The 26,065-nt window shown below is 37.7% G+C and overlaps 1 protein-coding gene and 1 pseudogene across 6 annotated transcripts in view; one reads left to right on the forward strand and one right to left on the reverse strand.

Moving 5' to 3' along the window:
* FANCD2 (FA complementation group D2) overlaps nt 1-26,065 on the reverse strand; it is a 134,934-nt gene that overhangs the window by 18,777 nt on the left and 90,092 nt on the right. For all 6 annotated transcript variants that reach the window (XR_013157781.1, XM_077116574.1, XM_077116572.1 and 3 more), the window contains 6 exons: nt 14,137-14,280; nt 11,515-11,631; nt 10,687-10,815; nt 10,429-10,547; nt 1,903-2,013; nt 622-749 (listed from right to left, as the gene is read on the reverse strand). Coding sequence is in view for 5 of the 6 variants with exons in the window: in XM_077116574.1 (XP_076972689.1) it covers nt 622-749; nt 1,903-2,013; nt 10,429-10,547; nt 10,687-10,815; nt 11,515-11,631; nt 14,137-14,280 (748 nt within the window). In the remaining variant the exon portion in view is untranslated. The remainder of the gene's footprint in view (nt 1-621; nt 750-1,902; nt 2,014-10,428; nt 10,548-10,686; nt 10,816-11,514; nt 11,632-14,136; nt 14,281-26,065) is intronic.
* LOC143647465 (U6 spliceosomal RNA) lies at nt 5,484-5,583 on the forward strand (annotated as a pseudogene).

Consider the following 26,065-nt stretch of genomic DNA (forward strand, 5'->3'; position numbering starts at 1 on the left):
GAGCCAGGCCTTCCTTTATACCTGATCCCAATTTCTTCTTCTATTCTCATTTTATTAACCTCATTTTAAAAAGGTAGGGGGGATAATGTCAACACCCCTTTAAACATAAAGAAATAAGAATGGCCATTGCCAAATATCCCAAGGAGTAAGAGCAGGATCAAAGGAGAAGGAGTTTTGTCAGAGAAGATAGGATTTAACAAATGAATATGACTACTAGATGGAAACACCTGAAATGGTGGAACTGCAACCCATACCATACTTTGAAATTTGTTCTAAAACTACTTGTTAAAATGTACTTTAAAATTTATCAATTTTTAATATATATATTTTATAATAAAAAATATTAAGAAAGAGAGAAAGGGGGGAGGATATTGATATATTTAAGCAAAACAGAAAATTAGCAAGCCAGTTAAGCTAACAAAACCAAACTAAGCAATATCAGCAGAAATAAATTCATAGCTCCATCTAGAAAAAACGTCTTTGGTATATACCAGGAGGGCATGTCCAAGGCTATCTGGGATTTACATGTAAAAATGCACAAAGTCCTGGGAAATCCCAGGTTTACAGCTTGGGCTATTAATCCTAATCATGGAGAGAAGTAAGAAAATCTGGGCCCATCACCAATTTTCTCCCTCCTCTGAGTAGCAGCAGATTTCTCTGAAACGATGATCAAAAGTCTGATGAGATAAAGAGCACACTGGAAACTGGGAATGCTGGACTGGAAATTCTGTAAGTAATAGAAGCTCTGGCTGTAAGGAGACAAGAAAAGAAAGAAAGAAAAAAACAAAACAATAGCATGACAAGGATTATGAATATATCTAAATCAACACAAACTGCCCAAAACCCTTTTAAATATCTGAAGGACTAATTAGGAGCCTCCTCATCTTTAAGTGCTTTGGTAGCCGCTTTGTTTCAAGCCTCTTGATAGAGAAATATATCATTGTCTAGAGAAAGCCAAGGCAAAGGAGAGCTCAGTGGATGGAATACCAGTCTTAAAGGAGTCAAGTATGCTAAGAAACCCAAGCATGAGTCTAGGCCCTTGTGTGTATCCTGGATAAATTATTTGCTCTTTAAGACCTCAGACAACAAACTGAGAATAACACTTAAATTCTGGGTTCAGAGACACAGTGAAAGTAAATTTTAAGGCAGAAAAACACAGCAGTGCTTTTAAGAAGTGTTCCATAATGGTCAGTATTCAATGCACTGAAGAAATGGGAGATGGGGGTCACAATCTAAACTTATAGTTGAAATAAAACTAGAGCCAACTTCTCATCAACCAGCAGGGAGGAGGTCAAACAAATTAAAAGTACCATGTTTAAAATGAAATAATGTCCTCCTATCTATAGGTAGTAATGATAAGTATTGTTGCTGGTCCAGTGATAGCTTAGGCTACCAGGGGAGGTATGCAAAAGGCCAGGTTACTCTGGTTAAAGCTGGGGTAGGAAGCTGGGAGCTCTGTACCTTAGATCTCTTTCCTACCACCTTTCTCCACTGCCAACCTAGGCTCCTCTTCTTCCAAGATTGGGGGAAGGAGACAGGCAATCAATGATAGCTAGCTGCTGCCTGATTACCTAACCCCACTGGAAGATGAGTAGCTCCTGGATAATCAAGAGTTGACTATAGTTAGTCAATGTTTTCATCATCATACCTGAAAATGGCAGACTTCCTGGGCTAAAGGATGCATGAAGATTTAGTATGATTTGTTCAAGGGTTTTCTAATGTTTTAATATTTATCTAGATAAATAGGTCAGAAAGCTCATACACTGAGAAAAAGTGGCTGAAAATACCAAGAATTTCCCTCATATCTAGTTAGAGACACCAAAGTTATCACCAAGAAATTTTACCAGCCATGTTTCTAGGAGCTCCTTGGGACAACACACTGGGATATATAGGCTTACTCACCTGAGGATTTCCTCCAAGGGCTGATTGTGTTCTCCCTCCTCCAGTCTGCTAGCAAGCACCTCAAGGGCTGAGTATAGTAAATTATGATTTTCAGGCTGAAAAAATCCACTCCTAAGGGAAAGTCAAGGTGAAATGGTTTAGCTTGGTTTCATGAAGATTGCCAGGACAGCATTTGAGGATCCTGGCCTCCAGTTTATACCATCCATAGGTCAAGACAGGAAAAAAGGAGTAACAAAGTACTCAAGTACCAAATTCAGTCACAGCTCTGAGTATCAAACCATAGGTTGAAAAGCACCCATAAGAGTCATAAGGACCTAATAGCCCTCATGGGTTTATTGTCAAGAAAAATAAAAGACTCTTCTTTATTTACATTTTAGAGACAAGCTTCAGTCTTCCCCCAAAAAAGCCAGGAATAATATTTAGGTACAGTGATAAGTGTCAAATTGCTTAATCAAAGTCTAGCCAATAGGAGGTATTCAATAAGGAATTTATTCCTGTTTCTATATGTTCTAGTTTGCTAGCTGCTGGAATGCAATAAACCAGAAATGGGATGGCTTTTAAAAAGCAGAATCTAAGAAGTTGCTAGTTTACAGTTCTAAGGCTGAGATAATGTCCCAATTAAAGCATGTCTATAGAAATGTTCAGTTAAAGGCATCCATGGAAAGATACCTTGGTTCAAGAAAGCCTCTGAAGTTCAGGGTCTCTCTCTCTCAAGTGAGAAGGCACATGGCGCAGGGTCAGGGTTTCTCTCATCTGGAAGGGCACATGGCGAACATGGTGTCATCTGCTAGCTTTCTCTCCTGGCTTCCTTTCATGAAGTTCCCCAGGAGGCATTGTCCTTCTTCATCTCCAAAGGTTGCTGGCTGGTTCTCTCTGCTTCTCATGGCTATGTCGTTCTCTGCTCTTTCTGAATCTCTAGCTTTCTCCAAGATGTTTCCTCTTTTATAGGATTCCATTAAACTAAGCACGACCCAAGCAAATGGGTGGAGACACATCTCAACCTAACCCAGCTCAACAACCACTCTTGATTAAATCAGGTCTCCAGTTTCAAACATACAATACTGAATAGGGATTAGAAGAAACAGCTGTCTTTTCAAAATGGGATAAGGATTAAAACATGGCTTTTCTAGAGTACATACATCTTTTCAAATCAGCACACTATATTAATTATTCAAATCTTGACAATCCTATCTCGGATTATCTTTCACGCTGTCCTTTACTTTCCAAGCCCAGGCCATCACCTAAGACAGGCCCGTCTCATCACATGCTTAGATCATGGTGAAACCTTCTGGTTTTCCTGCATCCTTTTCCAATCTCTTTAGCACACCACTGCCAAAAGACTATTCCTGAAAACACTGCTTTCATTACATCACGGCTAAGGTCATGAAACTCCAAATTTGCTCTCCTAGATAACATTCAAACTCATGTGCTTGGCATTCAAGGCCCAGCATGATCTGATGCCTTAGATCTTCTACTCCTCTAGAAACATCTTCCATATCACCAAGTATGATAGTTAGACTCATTTGTCAACTTGGCCAGATGAAGGTGCCTAGATCTGTTGCTGTGGACATGAGCCAATGGTACATGAACCTCATCTGTTGCTGATTACATCTAGGAGGCATGCCTGCTGCAATAACTGATGTTTGACTTAACTGGCTGGTGCTTAAATGAGAGAGTGCAACGTAGCACAGCCCAAGCAGTTCAGCATACCTCATCTCAGCGCTTGCAGCTCAGCCTAGGCCTTTGGAGATATAGAAAGAAATCACCCCAGGGAAAGCTGTTGGAACCCAGAGGCCTGGAGAGAAGGCCAGCAGAGATCATCCTGTGCCTTCCCACATAAGAAAGAACCTCAGTTGAAAGTTAGCTGCCTTTCCTCTGAAGAACTAACTAAATAAATCCCCTTTTATTAAAAGCTAATCTGTCTCTGGTGTGTTGCATTCCGGCAGCTAGCAAACTAGAACACCAAGTTACCCTTCAACAAATGTATTCTGACAGCTTATTATATGTCTGGTTGTTTTTTTTTTTTTTTACAGCTTTTTTGAGATATAAATGATATACTAATAAACTGCAAGTATTTTAAATGTTTGATTTTACTATTTTTAACCCCTTGAAATCATCACTGCAATGAGGATAATGAAAATATCCATTATCCTCCAAAGCTTCCTCAAATCCCTTTGTAATTTATTTTATCCTCCATGTTCCCCCTCAATCCTCGGAAACCACTGATCTGTTTTCTGTCATACCAGATTAGTTTGTATTTTCTACAATTTTATATAAATGGAATCAACTAATATCTACTCTTTGGTTTGGCTTTTTACTCTGCATAATTCTTTTTTTTTTTTTTTTTTTTTTTTTTTCTTTTTTTTTTAAAGGAAAGACAGAGAGAAGGAAGGAAGGATAGAAGGAAGGAAGGAAGGAAGAAAGGGAAACATTTTTAAACATTTTCTTGTTTTATTGTATTCTGTTTCTCCGTTTTTGTTACATGGGCTGGGGCCGGGAATCGAACCGAGGTCCTCCGGCATAGCAGGCAAGCACTTTGCCCGCTGAGCCACCGCGGCCCGCCCTCTGCATAATTCTTTTGAGAGTCATCCATGTTCTTACATGAATACCACAATGGTTGCTATACTATAACTTGTTTATCCATTCACTGGTTGACGGTCATTTGGGTTTTTCTCAGTTTGAAGCTATTACAAATAAAGCTGCTATATTTATGTATCTGTGTACAAATTTTGTGTGGGTATAAATCATTTCTCTTGAACAAATAAATACTTGGAAACAGAATGGCTTGGTCATAAGAAACTGCCAAACTGTTTTCCAAAGTGGTTGTACCATTTTACAGTCCCAGCACTGGTATATGAGAGTTCTAATTGCTTTACATCATTGTCAACATGTGGCATGTTTAGCCATTCTGGTGGATGTCTTATGCTATCTCATTGTGGTTTTAATTTGCATTTCCTTAATAACTAAGAATATGAGCATCTTTTCATGTGTTTATCTGCCATCTCTATATATTTCCTTTGATGAAATGTCACTCAAATTTTTTGCCAGGCATTGTTTTCAAGTCAGAGAATACAACAATGACTAGGTCCCTGCCTTCACAGATCTCATGATCTAACAAGGAAAACAGATGAAGAAGAAATTATAGTAAGATGAATGTTATCACAGAAGGATACAGAAGAGATTTGGGAATCAGGGAGGCAGAAAGGAAGCAGACATGGTCCAGTGGTCAGAGAAGAAGGTGACCTTGAAGAAGTGAAGTTCAAATCTAAATACCAAGGATGAAGTCCAGAAGGCTAGGAATCAAGGAGGGTGGAGTCTTCCAGGTAGAAGGATATGTGTGAAGCCTTCCAGGTGAAGACTACATAGGATGCTGAAATCAATTCTCTATGTCAGGAAGGCAGAGTGCAAGACAATGAGTGGAATAAGCTGGGACAGATAGTAGAAGGCCCTAGAGGCTATCTAAAGGAGTCTGAACTCAAGAAAACACTAAGGGCAATTAGAAACCAACGTTAGGAAAGGATAAGCCTGGGTTTGTTTTGGGGAGATCACCCTGACTGCAGTGTCAAGAATGGACTGAGGGTGCTCACTTCGGTAGCAATAAAACTGGAGCAATAACAGAGAAGATTAGCATGGCCCTTGGCCAAGGATGACATGCAAATTTGTGAAGCATTCCATATTTTTGAATGAAAGAGGACCCATATCTCACACCTTAGAAGACAAAAATTAACTAAAAATGGATCAAAGACCTAAATGTTAGAACTAAGACCATTAAAAGAAAATGTAGATAAATACCTTATAAATATTGTGATAGGAGATGGTCTCCTAGACCTTACATCCAAAGCACGAGCAATGAAAAAGAAACAGATAAATAGGATCAACTCAAAATTAAACACTTTTGCGCATCAAAGGGCTTTGTCAGGAAAGCAAAAAGGCAGCCTATGCAACAGCAGACAATATTTGGAAAACACATATCAGATAAGGGTTAATATCCAAAATATATAAAGAGATCCTACAACTTAACAACAAAGAAACAAACAACCCAATTAAAAAACGGCAAAAGACATGGACACTTTTCTGAAAAAGAAAGACAAATGGCTCAAAAACATATGGGAAAAAAAAGAAAAGAAAAAAGCCATATGAAAAGATGCTCAACCTCACTGGCTATTGAGAAATGCAAATCAAAACCACAATGAGATATCATTTCACACATACTAGAATGGCTATTATCAAAAAAACAGAAAACTACAAGTGCTAGAGAGGATGTGGAGAAAAAGGCATACTTATTCACTGTTGGTGGGCATGTAAAATGTTACAAGTGAGCTCTGGAAGGCAGTTTGGCAGTTCCTCAGGAAGCTAAGTATAATTGTCATATGATCCAGCAATCCCATTACTAGGTTTATACTCAGAACTGAAGACAAGGATACAAACAGACATTTGTACACTGATGTTTATAGTGGCATTATTTATGATTGCCAAGATATGGAAACAGCCCAAATATCCATCAATGGACAAGTGCCTAAAAAGACTGTGGTATATACATATAATGGAATATTACACAGCTGACAAAATAAAGTCATGTGGCACGTAATAACATGAAAGAACCTTGAGGACATTGTGCTGAGTGAAATTAGCCAGAAACAAAGGGTAAATACTGTATGGTCTCATTAATATGAACTACTATTAATTAGTAAACTTTGAGAGTTAAAGTTCAGAACACAGGTTATCAGGAGATAGAAAGAGGGTAGATATTGGGCATTTGATGCTGAAGGAATACAGAAAGTTCAACAGGACTGATTGTAAAGATCCAGAAATGGATAGCACAATACTATCTGATGGTAACACAATAATATAAGTACACTGAATGAAGCTGAATTTGAGTATGGTTGAGGGAGGAGGGCTGGGGGCATGTATGACATCAGAAGGAAAGATAGAGGATAAAGACAGAGATGATATAACTTAGGAATGCCTAGCATGGACAATGATGGTGATTAAATATACAAATATAAGAATGATTTTGCATGAGGGAGAACAAATGTATGTCAATATCGCAAAGTGTGGAAAATGGGATGAAAAAATACAAATCAGTATGAGCTAGGGTCGAGTCAACATCAACACTGTAATAAGCTTCCCCTGAATTAACAAAGGCATTATACCAAAATTAAATGTCAATAAGTGGGGGATATAAGGGAGAGGAGTGGGGTTCGTTGCAGAAGAACTGGAATTGTCCTCATATGGATTGTGGTGGTGATGGCATGGCTGTGTGATTATACCAGGAAACACTGATTTGTTACTTAGGTTGGATTGTATGATGTTGTGAATAAAACTGTTTAAAAATTAACAGAGAGATACAAGTGCTGGAGAAAATGTGAAGACAGAGATATACCTAGTCAATGTTGTAGGGAAGTCGAGAGGTACAGCCCTTCTGGAGGGCAGTGTGGTGGCTCAATAGGAGGCTAGGGGTTGGGTTGCCATATGATCCTGCAACCCCATAGTTAGATGTATACTTGGAGAAACTGAGAGCTGGACACAAATGGACAGCTGCACACTGGTGTTTATTGTGGCAGTGTTGGTGATCTGCAATGGATGGAGGTGGCCTAAGGATACAATGACTGAGGAATGGGAGGGGGAACTGTGGTATATACATATAATGAACTACTGAGCAGCTGCAAGAAGGAAGGAAAGACTGAGGCATGCAACTAGGTGAATGAATCTTGAGGACAGTATGTTGAGTGAAACAAGTCAGATATTAAAATATTATAATGCCTCACTAGTGAGGACTAACTATAACGTACAAACTCTGAGAATTTAATTTGAGAGCACAGGTTATCAGGTGAAGGCCTACTGTAAAAGTTCCTAGATTATTAATTATCACAGCAGTCACATCTATTCCAGAGTTGTAACTGTGATTAGTAAACCCTGAGATGCTGAGCTCTTTGTAGTCCTTCCCTGGAACTTCAGGTATGACATCTGAGATTGAGAGCTAGAGTTTTGCAGCTAACAAAGTCAGCATCACCTCACACAGTAACTGTTTACAAACACTGAAAAAGTGATCACACTTCAATCAGAGATATGACCAAGAAACAAGGACTAAGATAAATCATACTTAAGGGTAAAGGATAAATACTGACTATATTTTAAAATTTCATCTTTTGTGAGAGACCAAAGGAAGAGATGTTTATTTGGTGCAAAATTCATATTTTCAGTAGCATACTATGTAATTTAACTTACTATAGTCAGCTTATTCAAACACCATAATTACATGAACCTTGAATAGGGAGTGAGATCTTGTTATACAGGATGGCATGATGTCCCAATATACCCCAGAGCAATCTAGGCAGAAGATTAAAAAGTTTTTACAAAATCCCCTTGAGGAACTGGGGGGAAATGTAGAAATATTAAACATCCCCACCTGGGGAAGACCTGATTCTTGCAAGCACTAGGGACTGCCAATTTGTTGGGCCAGGCCCTCAATCTTGGGGCTGATACTTATGAAACATATTTCTGCAGAGGAGAAGCTAAGTCTACTTATGATTATGCCTAAGAGTCACCCCCAGAGAACCACTTTTGTTGCTCAAATGTAGCCTCTCTCGTTAAGCCAACTCCACAGGTGGGCCCACTGCCTCCCCCATACATGGGAAATGACTCCCAGGGGTATAAATCTCCCTGGCAAAGTGGGACATGGCTCTCAAGGATAAGCTTGGCCCTGGGAGTGCAGATGTGAGACAGCCTTCTTGTCCAAATGGAGGAAGAGAAATGAAACAAAATCAAGTTTCAGTGATCAAGAGATTTCAAATAGAGTTGAGAGGTCATTCTGGAGATTATTCTTATGCAGTATATAGCTATCTCTTTTTAGTTTTTAGTGTATTAGAATAGCTAGAAAGAAATGCTTGAAACTATTGAACTATTCCAGTAGCTTTTATTCTTGATGATGACTGTATAACTATAGATGTTTTATGGTGTCACTGTGTGATTGTAAAAACTCTGTGATTGAAATGCCCTCTTTCTAGTGTATGGGCAGATGAGTAAGAAAATAAAGACAAAAAAGTAAAATAAACAATGAGAGGGATGGGGTATTTGGGGTGTTTTTTTTTTTTACTTTTATTTTCTTTTAAAACAAAATGTATAGAGTTTGGAACAATGGAAATATTTTGGTAATGGGTAATGGTGATAGTTGCATGACACTGTGAACATAATTAATAGCACTGAAATATATATATGAATGTGGTTAAAAGGGGAAGTTGTGTTGTACATATGGTAATAGGATAAAACATTTAAAAAAATCCATGAAACTGCACTAAGCCAACAGTGAACCCAAGGTAAACCATGGACTATAGCTAATAGTACAATTATAAAAATGTGCTTTCACCAATTGTAACAAATGTACCACACAAATGCAAGGTGTTAATAATAGGGTGGTATATGGGAATCCTGAATTTATGCATGATTTTTCTGTAAACCCACAATTCTCTAATAAAAATTTAAAAAGAATGGACTGACAGAGAACAAGTGGAGGCAGCGAGACCAACTGTGAAACAGATAGCTTTTTTTTGGGTGCATGGTCCAGGAATCGAGACGAGCATTCTACCACTGAACCACCCATGCACCCGGGATAGCTATTTAGATGTCATCTAGAAGACAAAATCAAGAGGATTTGGTGATTGTATGTGGAAGAGAAAGTCTAGAGAGTTAGAAGGAGGGACAAATAAAGTATAACTCCTTGGTTTCTAGCTCAGACAATTGGATGTGCATTTACTGAGCTAGGGAAAGCTGAAGGAGCAGTAAAAAGATATGATCCATTTTGGATGTGATGAGGCTGAGGTGTTAATGACACATCTAATGGGGGTGTTGAGTAGGCAGCTGTATATAAATGCCTGCAGCTTAGAAGATAAAATTCAGCATAAATTTGAGCTTGGGTAAGATTGCCCAGAAAAACTGTATAATGAGAACTGAAGTGCAAGGACCTAGCCCTGAGGAAACTGAGCATTTAAGAGACACACTTCCTCATTTCCATTTTTGTCCATGTGGTGTCTTCCAACCCCTTTTCTCACTTCTCTAAATAGGACCCTTCAAGAGTCCTATACAGTCCCACTGCCTCCATGAAGGTGTCCCTAAATACCACATTTCATGCTCTGTTTGGCTATTTACCACTTAATCTAGAATTGATTTATAACTTGTTTGTTTGGTAATGTCTTCTTAAGTAACAGTCCCCCAGTGTTATTATGGAAAGCTTGGTACAGCAAAGTGGGCGAAGAATCAGAACATTTGTGACAGGTTAGCTAATAATAGCAAGTAACTTAATTTGTCAAATGGGTTAACATTTGACAGCTCCATCAGTCCCAAGGAGACCAAGATCAAAAGAAACAATGCAGACAAAAACACTCCAATAAATAAATAAAGCATCATATTTATGTAGGCTTTGGGGGCTTTTTTCTTCTTTCCTACCTTTCAGTGCTTGGTGAATAAGAGTCAAGCAAAAGCAAGTACATACTCATTTACCTCTGCCTACTGTGCCTCCCACATACTTACCAAGCAAAAAGTCCATGAAAAATCTGTAGCAGCCTCTGATAGCAAGAAGACATTATATGGTAATCCTGAACTTTCATTCCTGGTCCATCAAGCACACCATGATTCTCAGCAGCTAAGCACTAAAAGTGAAAAATGCTATGAGGTCAACTGCTTTTAACAAATGCCCTCATTTTCTTTCGATTTCTTTTAGCCAAAAATGAAATCTCCTGCTGACTTAGTGATTTCTAAGACTCTATCATGATAAAATAGGCTTCTGACCTGAAAGTAGTTGTGAATATTCTCCAGATGGTTACACATTGGGGTCAGCAGTTGAATGATACAGTGAACAATTTCTTGGGCAGACCTCTGATGGAGATGTGAGAATCCAATATTCCGGCTTCCTTTATTCTACAATAAATTCAGAGTTACTGAGGAAGAAACTGCTGCATAGCCCGTCTAAAACTAAGAGTTCATTATGGAGTTTAGCCTAAGGACTATATTCAGACACCAGAGGGATAAAAAGAATCTTGCTTCATCTTCAAATAACAGAAAATGTGACTTTTGTAGAATAAATGTTGGATTGAGACCTACAGTAACTAATGTGATAAAACTCAAACAAAATCAGAAATTTAGATTGACAAAACTATAGAACAAACTGAGTACAGCGAAGAAAAACTTGAGTAAATGGATATATTAATGTTTAAATATTTACACTTAGATTGTCACATCTTGTTGTTTGCCTCTTCCAACTGCTTCACAGCTGCTCTGTATACATCTGAACACGATATGCATATTTGAGGGTCTAGCCTTTTTCTGACAGCCAAATACTACACTGAGGCTTGGGACCAAGGTTTACTCTGGCAAATTAAAAACAAACTGAAACAAGGAACATGACTGAGGAACACTCAAGGTATTTGGAAATATGTTCCTTGTTGGGGATGCATTTTTGTTTTCTCTGTTATAGAACTCCTGTCTAAAGCAAGGTAAATATGGTCTGACAATGGGACAGCTACTGTTGTTACCCAAAGACAACACCAGAGAAAGTGACAACTAATTAGTAAAACTTCCTTGTTTCTAAATCTATTAAGCCCGTGCTTCTGCCTATACCTTGAAGAAGGGGACTCTTCTGGCAGCAGGAGGTGTCAGCATATTCTCCACCTTCTGGGAGAGATCTTCCAGCAGGAAAAGCAGCTCAGTGGGCCCAAGTTGTACAACTTCTGTGGCCTGTCTCATGCAGGAAGGAGGGAATAAATACAAGTATGAAGTAGTTGTCTCTTTTTGGGGGTAGTTCATGTTCATTCTTCCAAATGGATGAAGAATCTGACTCTTAACAAAAGAAAAGGAAAACTTCCTCCACCTCATATAAAGGACTGCTGTTAAACTTTTGTCAATTGATCAAAAATTCAAGTATTTCCAAAGTAAAACATTTTCAAATTATTAAAGTAGGACTCCAAGACAGTATAGGTTTAGAAGTCATTTTTGTTTTTAAGAAATAAATTTCTCTGTCTTTTTAGTTGTAGAACCAAGATACACTTTCTAAATACCCTTCGTTAAAAACTGACCAATTCATCTTCATATTCTCGGAAGCAGTGCGGACAACCAAGGCTATAAGCTGAGCCCCCAATCCTGGGGTCTGTTCATATGAAACTTAACCCCACAAAGGATAGGCCAAGCCTACTTAAAATTAGGCCTAAGAGTCACCCTCAAGAGACCCTCTTTTGTTGATCAGATGTGGCCTCTCTCTCTCCAGCCAACACAACAAGCAAACTCGCCACCCTCCCCCTGTCTATGTGGAACATGACTACCAGGGGTGTGGACCTTCCTTGCAACAGAAATCCTGGAATGAGCTGAGACTCAGCATCAAGGGATTGAGAAAAACCCTAGAATGAGCTGACACTCAGCATCAGGGGATTGAGAAAACCTTCTTGACCAAAAGAGGAAAGAGTGAAATGAGACAAAGTGTCAATGGCTGAGAGATTCCAAACAGAGTTGAGAGGTTATCCTGGAGGTTATTCTTATGCATTAAATAGATATCACCTTGTTAATCAAGATGTAATGGAGAGCCTGGAGGGAACTGCCTGAAAATGTGGAGCTGTGTTCCAGTAGCCATGTTTCTTGAAGATGAATATATAGTGATATAGCTTTCACAGTGTGACTGTGTGATTGTGAAAACCTTGTGTCTGATGCTCCTTTTATCTACCTTATCAACAGACGAGTAAAACATATGGAACAAAGATAAATAATAGGGGGAACAAATGTTAAAATAAATTTAGATTGAAATGCTGGTGATCAGTGAGGGGGAGGGGTGGGGGGGAATAGTATGTATGATTTTTTTTCTGTTTTCTTTTTCTGAATAGATGCAAATGTTCCAAGAAATGATCATGATGATGAATATGCAACTATGTGATGATATTGTAAATTACTGATTTTATATATATAGAATGGAATGATCAAAAGTTAAGATTTTTTTGTTATTTAAAAAAATTTAAAAATTAAAAAAGAAACAGAAGGATAGTTTTGAAAATAAAAAAAAAAACACTAGTAGCCTCTGCACATAAAACAAAGAAAAAGTGAAACATGATTTCAATTTAAATTAAATAAGTAAAGGGATGCAATATCATAAAATTATCTAACTGGATTCTTTATTAGCAGCCATATTGCTTAATAAGTCCCTAAGTAAAACAATAAACTTATTTACCAGAGAACCTGCAGATTAGCATAATCTAGCACAGACTTTGAAAAAATATTATTTGGTGCTACCTCTTCTTTACTTAGGACTCTATCCAAATCTATCCATTAAAACTTGACATTTATTAAAAAAAAAGTGACCAATTCAAGGAAATTTTGCTTCTTTCTGTTCATTAAATATTCCATATTTTCTTTCCCCCAATGTTTTGCTACTATTAACTTTGGCAGGAACTCTATAAGTATATTACACAACAAGGGGCAGAATGGGTCAAATATAGTGTCTTACTTCAAGCTGTCCACTCAACAAACATTCTGACTGTATTCTGAAGGAGCATACATTTCTGAACCTATCAGGTACAAATCCATGCTGTTTCTCTCTCTCTCTTTTTTTAATCTGGAGAAATTCTACTCTGCTGAATTCCCATATCAAAATTTACTTGCAAAAAAAAAAAAAGGCACATTTTTCTGTTAAATTGTCCCTTACCTACCTACTTATGAATAGGTCTCATTATGAATACCACTGTCTCATCAGAATTTCACTGTTACTTGTTTCAGAACATCAATATAGCAGGTATTGCTAGTTATATATGTCTACTTCCCCTATTAGATTCATTATTAGAAGGCAAGCATTATGTTCTAAGTGCTATTCAATCAGCAGTGTCTAGATTAGTGTGGTAAATACAAAAAGTCCTCAATAACTATCTGTTGGATGTTGAACAAATACCAAAAAGAGAAAATAGCACTGATCTCTATAAATCATAACGCTACTTAACAAAAAAAAATCTAAATAGTTTATCATTGGTAATCTAAAGATAAGGATCACATCATTAACATGATATTTTATAACATCTAACACACTATAAAAAATTATAAACTATAAGCCTGAAATGATTAGGATGATTATTCATCATTACTTTCACAAAAAGGCTTCTGAAGCAAGTTTCCAACTTCTTTCACTGTTACAGGTTCTTTTTAAAATAAGAATAAGGTTGAGGAATATTTTGAAAGATTAAATTTTGGAATTCCAGCTTCGTCACTTACTTCAGTGTGCATTTCAGTATCTAAAGTGAACTTGGTCACAAGTCCACAATGCAGAATGGAGAAAACCTCAATGTCCAGCTCTCGGAAAAAAGCATGGTAATTCTGTAGTGACACAGTCATCTTTTCTTCTTTTCCTGTGAACCCCTGGGGGAAAAGTAGTAACAACAAACAGGAAAAATAAATCTACATAAGTCTACTTTTTAGTGACGATTTCAAAATGTAAAATATGCATTCATTTTATACAAGAAGTTACGTTTACATCAGATCACCTAGTTCTCCAAATATTCCTGAGAGAGAACACCCTAATTTAATATGGGGATATAAGTCATATGAGGCCCATAGTGGTCTTCTACTTAGGGATGAACTACTAGGCAAAAATGAAGGCACTATGTATGATGTGGCAGAGAAAATCATAAGCATAGAGGCCAAAAAGATTAGACATTAACTTGATACCAAAGGGACAAGCAAAAAAAAAAAACAGATAAATGGAACTTCATCAAAGCTAAAAACTTTTGCACATCAAAAGACTTTATCATGAAAGTAAAAAGATAATCTATGAAAGGGAGAAAATATTTGGGAACCACCTATCTGATAAGGGTTTACTATCCAGAATATATTTTTTAAAAATCCTACAACTCAATAAAAACACAAAATGCACAAAGGAATTGAATAGACCTTTCTCCCACAATATACAAATGGTGAACAAGTGCCTGAAAAGATGCTCAACATCATTAGGCATTAGGGAAATGCAAATCAAAATCACAATGACACATGATTTCATATGCAGGTGTGGCATTATTCATAATAGCCAAAAGATGGAAGCAAAGCAATCCAAGTGTCCAGCAAATGATGACTGGATAAACAAAATGTGGTATATTCATACAATGGAATATTATTCAACAATGAAAAGGAATTAAGTTCTGGCCCCTACTATAACATGGATAAACCCTGACGATATCATACTGAGTAAAAAAACCAGACATAAAAAGGCCAAATATATGATCTCATTTGTATGAAATAAATAGAATATGCAAATTCATAGTCAGAAACCAGAATACAGATTACCAGGGGCTGGGGAGGGGTTGGGGAATGGGAAATTAGTGCTTGTTTGAGATGGTAGAAATGTTTTGGTAATGGATGGTGGTGACAGTAGTACAATGCTGTAAATGTAATTAACGATACTGAACTGTATATTTGGAAGTGGTTAAAGTGAGAAAATGTAGGTGTATATATATTATCAGAATTAAAATGAAAAAAATAGTAGACAAAAAAAAGAGAAAGAGAAAGAAGTCTTTCCTCAAGAATTTATAAGCTATGTGACTATGAGCAAGTACTGACTCTCTCTGGAACTTAGCTTCCTCAACTATTAAATGTGGATATTAATACTAATCTTGGGTTTTGAGGAGGAACAAAGGAGCTGTACACTGCGGGAAGATGGGGAAGGAAGAAGTTCCAGGAATCAGTCCATCCAACAAAACAACTATTGAACTGGCAGGAATTGTCTGAATCAAGTGTTTTGAAACTCTAGAATCTAGTGGAAAATGGTGCAGCATCCAGGGAAAAGCTGGAAGAAGAGGCTGGTAAATTGTGGTAATTGTCGGTGACTTCCACCCTCTAGAAGCAGCTACCACCTCCCATCCCCAACCTACATGGAAGGCAGCAATAGGAACTGTAGCAGCAGCTCCTGGTGCAGCTTGCTGGTGCCAGGATGGGCTATAATGATTTAGTTCACCCAAACTGGAGGGGTATAATCTGATTGCTGATCACTGCTTTTGATCAGCTACTTCAGATTGCTGGGTAGGGCTAGTTCTGAAGGTAACCACAGCTCCAACCCCCTCTCCAGCAAAAGCTGCAGAGGAATCTCAAACAGTGAGTAATTTTTTTCCCACCTCTATTCTCTTCCCATCCTCGTTTGTGAGGAAAAACAATTTGGAAAAGGTAAACACATTGATGGCTTGCAGTCTTCAACAGCACCAGCAACAACAACAAAAACCTCACAGTCTCAGAGGAGTGGGAGAACTAGATATCCAAAGTTAAAACAAAGTAATATTCAGAATATACAGTTCTCAACAAGAAAATACAGACATACAAAAGACACAGGAAAGAATGGAGTTCACAGGAAAAATCACATTTTCCAGAAAGCATCCCTGAAGAAGCTCATATACTAGAACTATTAGTCAAAGACTTTAAATCAACAGCTTAAATATGTTCAGCGAGCTAAAGGAATTCATATATAAAGAACTAAAGAAAATCACTGTCTGAACAAAATAAAGAGATACAAACTATAAAAAGAAACTAAGCAGAAATTTTGGAGATGTAAAGTACAGTAACTGAAATGAAAAACTCACTAGATGAAATTCCAAAGCAGATTTGAACAGACAGAAAAAAGGAAAGATAAATTTGAAGACAAGACAATTGAAATTATCCACTGTGAGGAACAGAGAGATGACTGACAAAAAATGAACAGAATATGAGGGACCTGTGGAATCACATCAAGCGTTCCAACATGTACATCACTGAAGTCCCAGAAGTACAAAAAAGAAAGGGACAGAAGAATGTTTGAAGAAATAATGGCCAAACCTTCCCAAATCTGATGAAAAGCATAAATACACTCAATCAGGAAGTTCAATAAACTCCAAGCACAATAAACTCTAAGAAATCTATACCAAGACACACTATACTGAAATTGTCAAAATACAAAGATTGTGAGAGGATTTTGAAAGCAGACAAGGGATAAAAATGTAGTCATTCTCCAGAGAAATTGAACCAGGAGGATATACACACACACACACACACACACACACACACACATCTGCAGATATTAAGAGATTTAACCCAGAGTGATTTGGACAGTGAATAAAGTATTTGCAGAATCCCCTTAGGCAAATGGGGAGAAAGGGGGAAAAATTCAACTTCCCCATTTGGAGAATTTTTTATACTCTTGCTAGCAGTAGCAACAACCAAATCAATAGGCCAAGCCCTCAATCTTGGGGTTCACCCCTGTGAAACTTATTCCTGCAAAAGATAGGCTAAGCCTACTTAAAATTAGGCCTGAGTCACCCTCAGAGGACCTCTTTTGTTGCTCAGATGTGGCCTCTCTCTCTAAGCCAACACGGCAAGTGAACCCACTTCCTTTTCCCTCTACACCCTCTATGTGGGACATGATGCCCAGGGGTATAAATCTCCCTGGCAACGTGGGACAGAAATCCCGGGATGAGCTGCAACCCAGCATCAAGGGATTGAGAAAACCTTCGGACAAAAAGGGGGAAGAGTGAAATGAGAAAAAATTTAGTGTCAGTGGCTGAGAGATTTCAAACAGAATTGAGAGGTTATCCTGGAGGTTATTCTTACGCATTATATAGGTATCCCTTTTCAGTTTATGGTGTATTTGAGTGGCTGAAACGAAGTACTTGAAACTGCAGAGCTATATTTCAGTAGCCTTCTTACTTGAAGATGACTGTATGAAGATATAACATTAATAATGTGACTGTGTGATTGTGAAAACCTTGTGTCTGATGGTCCCTTTATCTAGGGTATTGACAGATGAGTAAAAAATATGGATAAAAAAATAAGTAATAGGGGAACAAAGATTAAAATATATTGGGTAGATGGAAATATTAGTGGTCAATAAGAAGGAGGGGTAAGGGATATGGTATGTATGAGTTTTTTCTTTTTTTCTTTCTCTATTTCTTTTTCTGGAGTGATGCACATTTTCTAAAAATTGATCATGGTGATGAATATACAACTATGTGATGGTATTGTGAGCCACTGATTGTACACCATGTATGGAATGACTATATGTTAAGAATGTTTGTTTGTATTTTCTTTTATCAATAAAAAATATTTAAAAAAAAAGATTTATTATAGGAATTGGCTTACAAAACCACGGCCATTCACAAGTCTAAATTCTGTTGGGCAGGGTGCAATTTGGAAACTCTAATGAAGGTTTTGATGAATTTCCCAAGAGAAGCTGGCTGGCTGAAGTAGAGAAAGAAATTCTTTTTTCTGACTTTTTTATGACTTGACTTCTTTCATTGCTTAAGGCACTCTCCTTTGTTAATTGTAAATGCCATCAGCCATAGATGCATTCAACTGACTAATGATTTAAAGCCACACACACAAAAATCACTGTAACAATCAGGCCACTTCTTGCTTGCCCAAACAACTGGACATCATAACCTAGCTAAGTTAACACATAAACTTCACCATTACAGTCCAAACTTTATCAACTTGACACCCATACATATTTCCTCAAATAAAATTTAATCTCTAATAAAAACAATAACCATCATACTTTCGCATAATATAATTCAACTGTCTGGTGTACAACTGTGAACACATTAACATTTTCCCAAGAAGAGGATGCAAGACCTTGAGTAATATTCACCCTTAAACTTGATATTCTAAACTTAAACACTATGACATGAAGTTAATTCAACTTATGTTAAATGATAAGGGAAAAAAAAAATGATGAGGGGATAAGAGAGAGAAGAAAGCCAAGATAAAAGCTTTGTGTATATAAACGAACATATTCCTAACGAAATAAGGGAGAAATACTCCTGACCATCAAAGTCCTCATTTCTGTCTTCATGGTCATAGCTTGTATTTATAACTATCTTCTTCCACCATCCATTCCATATTCCCTTCACCCTCAGCAAGCACCTCAGCTGGCAGTGGTACTGTGAATGGTGAGGTGACCCAAATCTTCATTACTGACATCGACAGTTTTGAGCCATTATAAGGACTTTTTTGGATTATGTTATTGCAGTTTTCCATTGACTGTAATCACATGACATGGTAGTACTAAGAGACAAGCTCAGGTATCACCTGTAATCCAGGCAAACCCTTCTTTACCTCCATTGGGTAGTTGCAGTCCTATTTTCCCTTGATAATCAGGATCAATCACCCCAGCTAGTATGGTAACTCCCTGTCTTGCCTGTAATTAGGAGGCATAAGGACCCCAAAGTGGCCAGGTGGCAGTAGTAACTTCCAGTTCAATAGAAACATAGTTCTTTATTCTGGTGGAAGCACTCCTCGTTTAGGAACCTAATTTTAGTCACAAACAAGGGAATCCTAATCAGATTTCTCACCAGAAACCATGAAGGCCAGAAGATGGCAGGATGGCATAAAGTCCTTAAATTAAAAACAAACAAACAAACAAAAAAAACTGTCAACCAAGAATTCTCTATCCAGAAAGTCAAAGCAGTTCTGCATAATGAGGAAGAAGCAGCTTAAAATGGAAGCAGCTCCACACTGTGAGCTAAGAGAAAGCCCATGGAAACAAATCTGTCCCAGGAAGCTGATGATGCCAAACACTGTTTTTTTCCCTAAGTTTGTTTTTATTTTGTTGGGTTTTTCTTTTTGCACTCACTTTCCTTTCTTCATATCCTGGACTCTTTTATTAACTAATGAAATTTTCTCCTAGGAGCTTTTTTTTGGCATGGACAGGCCCCAGTAATCAAACCTGGGTCTCTAGCATGGTAGGTGAGAATTCTGCCACTGAGCCACTGTTGCACCACCCCTCCTAGGAGTTTTTGTACAAAGAAAGTAGAAGGGGGTTATGCTTTTCTCTCTTGGCCTACAGTTTGCCTAGATAAGCTCAGTTATATTTAATGCTATAGGTCAAGAATGTTTTTTTTAGCAGTTTTTTTTTTTTATTAATTAAAAAAAGAATTAACAAAACAATTAGAAATCATTCCAATCTACATGTACAATCAGTAATTCTTAATAACATCACATAGTTGCATATTCATCATTTCTTAGTACATTTGCATCAATTTAGAAAAAGAAATAAAAAGACAACAGAATAAGAATTAAAACAATAATAGAAAGAAAAAAAAACAAAAAAAACAAAAACAAAAAACCTATACCTCACATGCAGCTTCATTCAGTGTTTTAACATAACTGCATTACAATTGGGTAGTATTGTGCTGTCCATTTCTGAGTTTTTATATCCAGTCCCGTTGTACAGTCTGTATCCCTTCATCTCCAATTATCCCTTCTCTTTTTTTTTTTTTTTAAATTAACGGAAAAAAAGAAATTAACCCAACATTTAGAGATCATACCATTCTACACATGCAATCATTAATTCTTAACATCATCACATAGATGCATGATCATCATTTCTTAGTACATTTGCATTGGTTTAGAAGAACTAGCAACATAACCGAAAAAGATATAGAATGTTAATATAGAGAAAAAAATAAAAGTAATAATAGTAAAATCAAAACAAAACAAAACAAAACAAAACAAAAACCTATAGCTCAGATGCAGCTTCATTCAGTGTTTTAACATGATTACTTTACAATTAGGTATTATTGTGCTGTCCATTTTTGAGTTTTTGTATCTAGTCCTGTTGCACAGTCTGTATCCCTTCAGCTTCAATTACCCATTGTCTTACCCTGTTTCTAACTCCTGCTGAACTCTGTTACCAATGACATATTTCAAGTTTATTCTCGAATGTCTGTTCACATCAGTGGGACCATACAGTATTTGCCCTTTAGTTTTTGGCTGGATTCACTCAGCATAATATTCTCTAGGTCCATCCATGTTATTACATGGTTCATAAGTTTATCTTGTCTTAAAGCTGCATAATATTCCATCGTATGTATATACCACAGTTTGTTTAGCCACTCTTCTGTTGATGGAGATTTTGGCTGTTTCCATCTCTTTGCAATTGTAAATAATGCTGCTATAAACATTGGTGTGCAAATGTCCGTTTGTGTCTTTGCCCTTAAGTCCTTTGAGTAGATACCTAGCAATGGTATTGCTGGGTCGTATGGCAATTCTATATTCAGCTTTTTGAGGAACTGCCAAACTGCCTTCCACAGTGGTTGCACCCTTTGACATTCCCACCAACAGTGGATAAGTGTGCCTCTTTCTCCGCATCCTCTCCAGCACTTGTCATTTTCTGTTTTGTTGATAATGGCCATTCTGGTGGGTGTGAGATGATATCTCATTGTGGTTTTGATTTGCATTTCTCTAATGGCCAGGGACATTGAGCATCTCTTCATGTGCCTCTTGGCCATCCGTATTTCCTCTTCTGAGAGGTGTCTGTTCAAGTCTTTTTCCCATTTTGTAATTGGGTTGGCTGTCTTTTTGTTGTTGAGATGAACAATCTCTTTATAAATTCTGGATACTAGACCTTTATCTGATATATCATTTCCAAATATTGTCTCCCATTGTGAAGGCTGTCTTTCTACTTTCTTGATGAAGTTCTTTGATGCACAAAAGTGTTTAATTTTGAGGAGTTCCCATTTATTTATTTCCTTCTTCAGTGCTCTTGCTTTAGGTTTAAGGTCCATAAAACCGCCTCCAGTTGTAAGATCCATAAGATATCTCCCAACATTTTCCTCTAACTGTTTTATGGTCTTAGACCTAATGTTTAGATCTTTGATCCATTTTGAGTTAACTTTTGTATAGGGTGTGAGAGATGGGTCTTCTTTCATTCTTTTGCATATGGATATCCAGTTCTCTAGGCACCATTTATTGAAGAGACTGCTCTGTCCCAGGTGAGTTGGCTTGACTGCCTTATCAAAGATCAAATGTCCATAGATGAGAGGGTCTATATCTGAGCACTCTATTCGATTCCATTGGTCGATATATCTATCTTTATGCCAATACCATGCTGTTTTGACCACTGTGGCTTCATAATATGCCTTAAAGTCAGGCAGCGCGAGACCTCCAGCTTCGTTTTTTTTTCCTCAAGATGTTTTTAGCAATTCGGGGCACCCTGCCCTTCCAGATAAATTTGCTTATTGGTTTTTCTATTTCTGAAAAATAAGTTGTTGGGATTTTGATTGGTATTGCATTGAATCTGTAAATCAATTTAGGTAGGATTGACATCTTAACTATATTTAGTCTTCCAATCCATGAACACGGTATGCCCTTCCATGTGTTTAGGTCTTCTGTGATTTCTTTTAGCAGTTTTTTGTAGTTTTCTTTATATAGGTTTTTTGTCTCTTTAGTTAAATTTATTCCTAGGTATTTTATTCTTTTAGTTGCAATTGTAAATGGGATTCGTTTCTTGATTTCCCCCTCAGCTTGTTCATTACTAGTGTATAGAAATGCTACAGATTTTTGAATGTTGATCTTGTAACCTGCTACTTTGCTGTACTCATTTATTAGCTCTAGTAGTTTTGTTGTGGATTTTTCCGGGTTTTCGACGTATAGTATCATATCGTCTGCAAACAGTGATAGTTTTACTTCTTCTTTTCCAATTTTGATGCCTTGTATTTCTTTTTCTTGTCTAATTGCTCTGGCTAGAACCTCCAACACAATGTTGAATAATAGTGGTGAGAGTGGACATCCTTGTCTTGTTCCTGATCTTAGGGGGAAAGTTTTCAATTTTTCCCCATTGAGGATGATATTAGCTGTGGGTTTTTCATATATTCCCTCTATCATTTTAAGGAAGTTCCCTTGTATTCCTATCTTTTGAAGTGTTTTCAACAGGAAAGGATGTTGAATCTTGTCGAATGCCTTCTCTGCATCAATTGAGATGATCATGTGATTTTTCTGCTTTGATTTGTTGATATGGTGTATTACATTAATTGATTTTCTTATGTTGAACCATCCTTGCATACCTGGGATGAATCCTACTTGGTCATGATGTATAATTCTTTTAATGTGTTGTTGGATACGATTTGCTAGAATTTTATTGAGGATTTTTGCATCTGTATTCATCAGAGAGATTGGTCTGTAGTTTTCTTTTTTTGTAATATCTTTGCCTGGTTTTGGTATGAGGGTGATGTTGGCTTCATAGAATGAATTAGGTAGTTTTCCCTCCACTTCGATTTTTTTGAAGAGTTTGAAGAGAATTGGTACTAATTCTTTCTGGAACGTTTGGTAGAATTCACATGTGAAGCCATCTGGTCCTGGACTTTTCTTTTTAGGAAGCTTTTGAATGACTAATTCAATTTCTTTACTTGTGATTGGTTTGTTGAGGTCATCTATGTCTTCTTGAGTCAAAGTTGGTTGTCCATGTCTTTCCAGGAACCCTTCCATTTCCTCTAAATTGTTGTATTTATTAGCGTAAAGTTGTTCATAGTATCCTGTTATTACCTCCTTTATTTCTGTGAGGTCAGTAGTTATGTCTCCTCTTCCATTTCTGATCTTATTTATTTGCATCCTCTCTCTTCTTCTTTTTGTCAATCTTGCTAAGGGCCCATCAATCTTATTGATTTTCTCATAGAACCAACTTCTGGCCTTATTGATATTCTCTATTGTTTTCATGTTTTCAATTTCATTTATTTGTGCTCTAATCTTTGTTATTTCTTTCCTTTTGCTTGCTTTGGGGTTAGCTTGCTGTTCTTTCTCCAGTTCTTCCAAATGGATAGTTAATTCCTGAATTTTTGCCTTTTCTTCTTTTCTGATATAGGCATTTAGAGCAATAAATTTCCCTCTTAGCACTGCCTTTGCTGCGTCCCATAGGTTTTGATATGTTGTGTTTTCATTTTCATTCACCTCGGGATATTTACTAATTTCTCTTGCAATTTCTTCTTTGACCCACTTGTTGTTTAAGAGTGTGTTGTTGAGCCTCCATGTATTTGTGAATTTTCTGGCACTCTGCCTATTATTGATTTCCAACTTCATTCCTTTATGATCCGAGAAAGTGTTGTGTATGATTTCAATCTTTTTAAATTTGTTAAGACTTGCTTTGTGACCCAGCATATGGTCTATCTTTGAGAATGATCCATGAGCACTTGAGAAAAAGGTGTATCCTGCTGTTGTGGGATGTAATGTCCTATAAATGTCTATTAAATCTAGTTCATTTATAGTAATATTCAGATTCTCTATTTCTTTGTTGATCCTCTGTCTAGATGTTCTGTCCCTTGATGAGAGTGGTGAGTTGAAGTCTCCAACTATTATGGTATATGAGTCTATTTCCCTTTCCAGTGTTTGCAGTATATTCCTCACGTATTTTGGGGCATTCTGATTCGGTGCGTAAATATTTATGATTGTTATGTCTTCTTGTTTAATTGTTCCTTTTATTAGTAGATAGTGTCCTTCTTTGTCTCTTTTAACTGTTTTACATTTGAAGTCTAATTTGTTGGATATTAGTATAGCCACTCCTGCTCTTTTCTGGTTGTTATTTGCATGAAATATCTTTTCCCAACCTTTCACTTTCAACCTATGTTTATCTTTGGGTCTAAGATGTGTTTCCTGTAGACAGCATATAGAAGGATCCTGTTTTTTAATCCATTCTGCCAATCTATGTCTTTTGATTGGGGAATTCAGTCCATTGACATTTAGTGTTATTACTGTTTGGATAATATTTTCCTCTAACATTTTGCCTTTTGTATTATATATATCATATCTGATTTTCCTTCTTTCTACACTCTTTTCCATATCTCTCTCTTCTGTCTTTTTGTATCTGACTCTAGTGCTCCCTTTAGTATTTCTTGCAGAGCTGGTCTCTTGGTCACAAATTCTCTCAGTGACTTTTTGTCTGAGAATGTTTTAATTTCTCCCTCATTTTTGAAGGATAATTTTGCTGGATATAGGAGTCTTGGTTGGCAGTTTTTCTGTTTTAGTAATTTAAATATATCATCCCACTGTCTTCTAGCTTCCATGGTTTCTGCTGAGAAATCTACACAAAGTCTTATTGGGTTTCCCTTGTATGTAATGGATTGTTTTTCTCTTGCTGCTTTCAAGATCTTCTCTTTCTCTTTGACCTCTGACATTCTAACTAGTAAGTGTCTTGGAGAACGCCTATTTGGGTCTAATCTCTTTGGGGTGCGCTGCACTCTTGGATCTGTAATTTTAGGTCTTTCATAAGAGTTGGGAAATTTTCAGTGATAATTTCTTCCATTAGTTTTTCTCCTCCTTTTCCCTTCTCTTCTCCTTCTGGGACACCCACAACACGTATATTTGTGCGGTTCATATTGTCCTTGAGTTCCCTGATACCCTGTTCAAATTTTTCCATTCTTTTCCCTATAGTTTCTGTTTCTTTTTGGAATTCAGATGTTCCATCCTCCAAATCACTAATTCTATCTTCTGTCTCTTTAAATCTATCATTGTAGCTATCCATTATTTTTTCTATGTTTGCTACTTTATCCTTCACTTCCATAAGTTCTGCGATTTGTTTTTTCAGTTTTTCTATTTCTTCTTTATGTTCAGCCCATGTCCTCTTCATGTCCTCCCTCAATTTATCGATTTCATTTTTGAAGAGGTTTTCCATTTCTGTTCGTATATTCAGCATTAGTTGTCTCAGCTCTTGTGTCTCATTTGAGCTATTGGTTTGTTCCTTTGACTGAGCCATATTCTCAATCTTTTGAGCGTGGACAGTTATCTTCTGCTGCTGGCGTCTGGGCATTTATTCAGATTTCTCTTGGTGTTGGACCCAGCAAGGTTGTAATATTTTTCTGTGAAATCTCTGGGTTCTGTTTTTCTTATCCTGCCCAGTAGGTGGCGCTCGTGGCCCACGTTTGTCTGCGGGTCCCACCAGTAAAAGGTGCTGTGGGACCTTAAACTTTGGAAAACTCTCGCCGTCCTGGGGGTTCGCTAGCCGAAGCGGCTTGAGCCGGCCCGGGGTCCGAACGCAGGGAGGGTTGCTGGTCGCCGCAGCCAGGGAAAGAGCCCGTCCGAATTTCCTAGTCGGCCCTGGGCAACAAGCGTGGTGGGAGGGTGCCAGCGGCAGCGGCCCACCCGAGAGAGTGCACGTTCCCCGGGAGTCACGGGGTCACCGTTCTCCGTGGCCTGGGGGTTTCCGATCCAATTCTCTCAGTTGGTCCGGGGGCTGCGCGTGGTGAGGGCGCCAGTCGCCTTGGTTTCAGGGGACCACCTCTCCAATTCTCCCAGCCGGCCCGGGAAGGGGGAAGGGAGTAACTCCGGCCGCTTGCCACCCCGCCCGGTAAGGCCCGCGCGCCTCGGCGATCTCACCCGAGCTGCTTCTCTCAGCCAGCCAGCCGTTCCAGGATGGGGTACGCTG

The sequence above is a fragment of the Tamandua tetradactyla genome, chromosome 9, assembly GCF_023851605.1.
Source record: "Tamandua tetradactyla isolate mTamTet1 chromosome 9, mTamTet1.pri, whole genome shotgun sequence".
NCBI classification, from domain to species: Eukaryota; Metazoa; Chordata; class Mammalia; order Pilosa; family Myrmecophagidae; genus Tamandua; species Tamandua tetradactyla.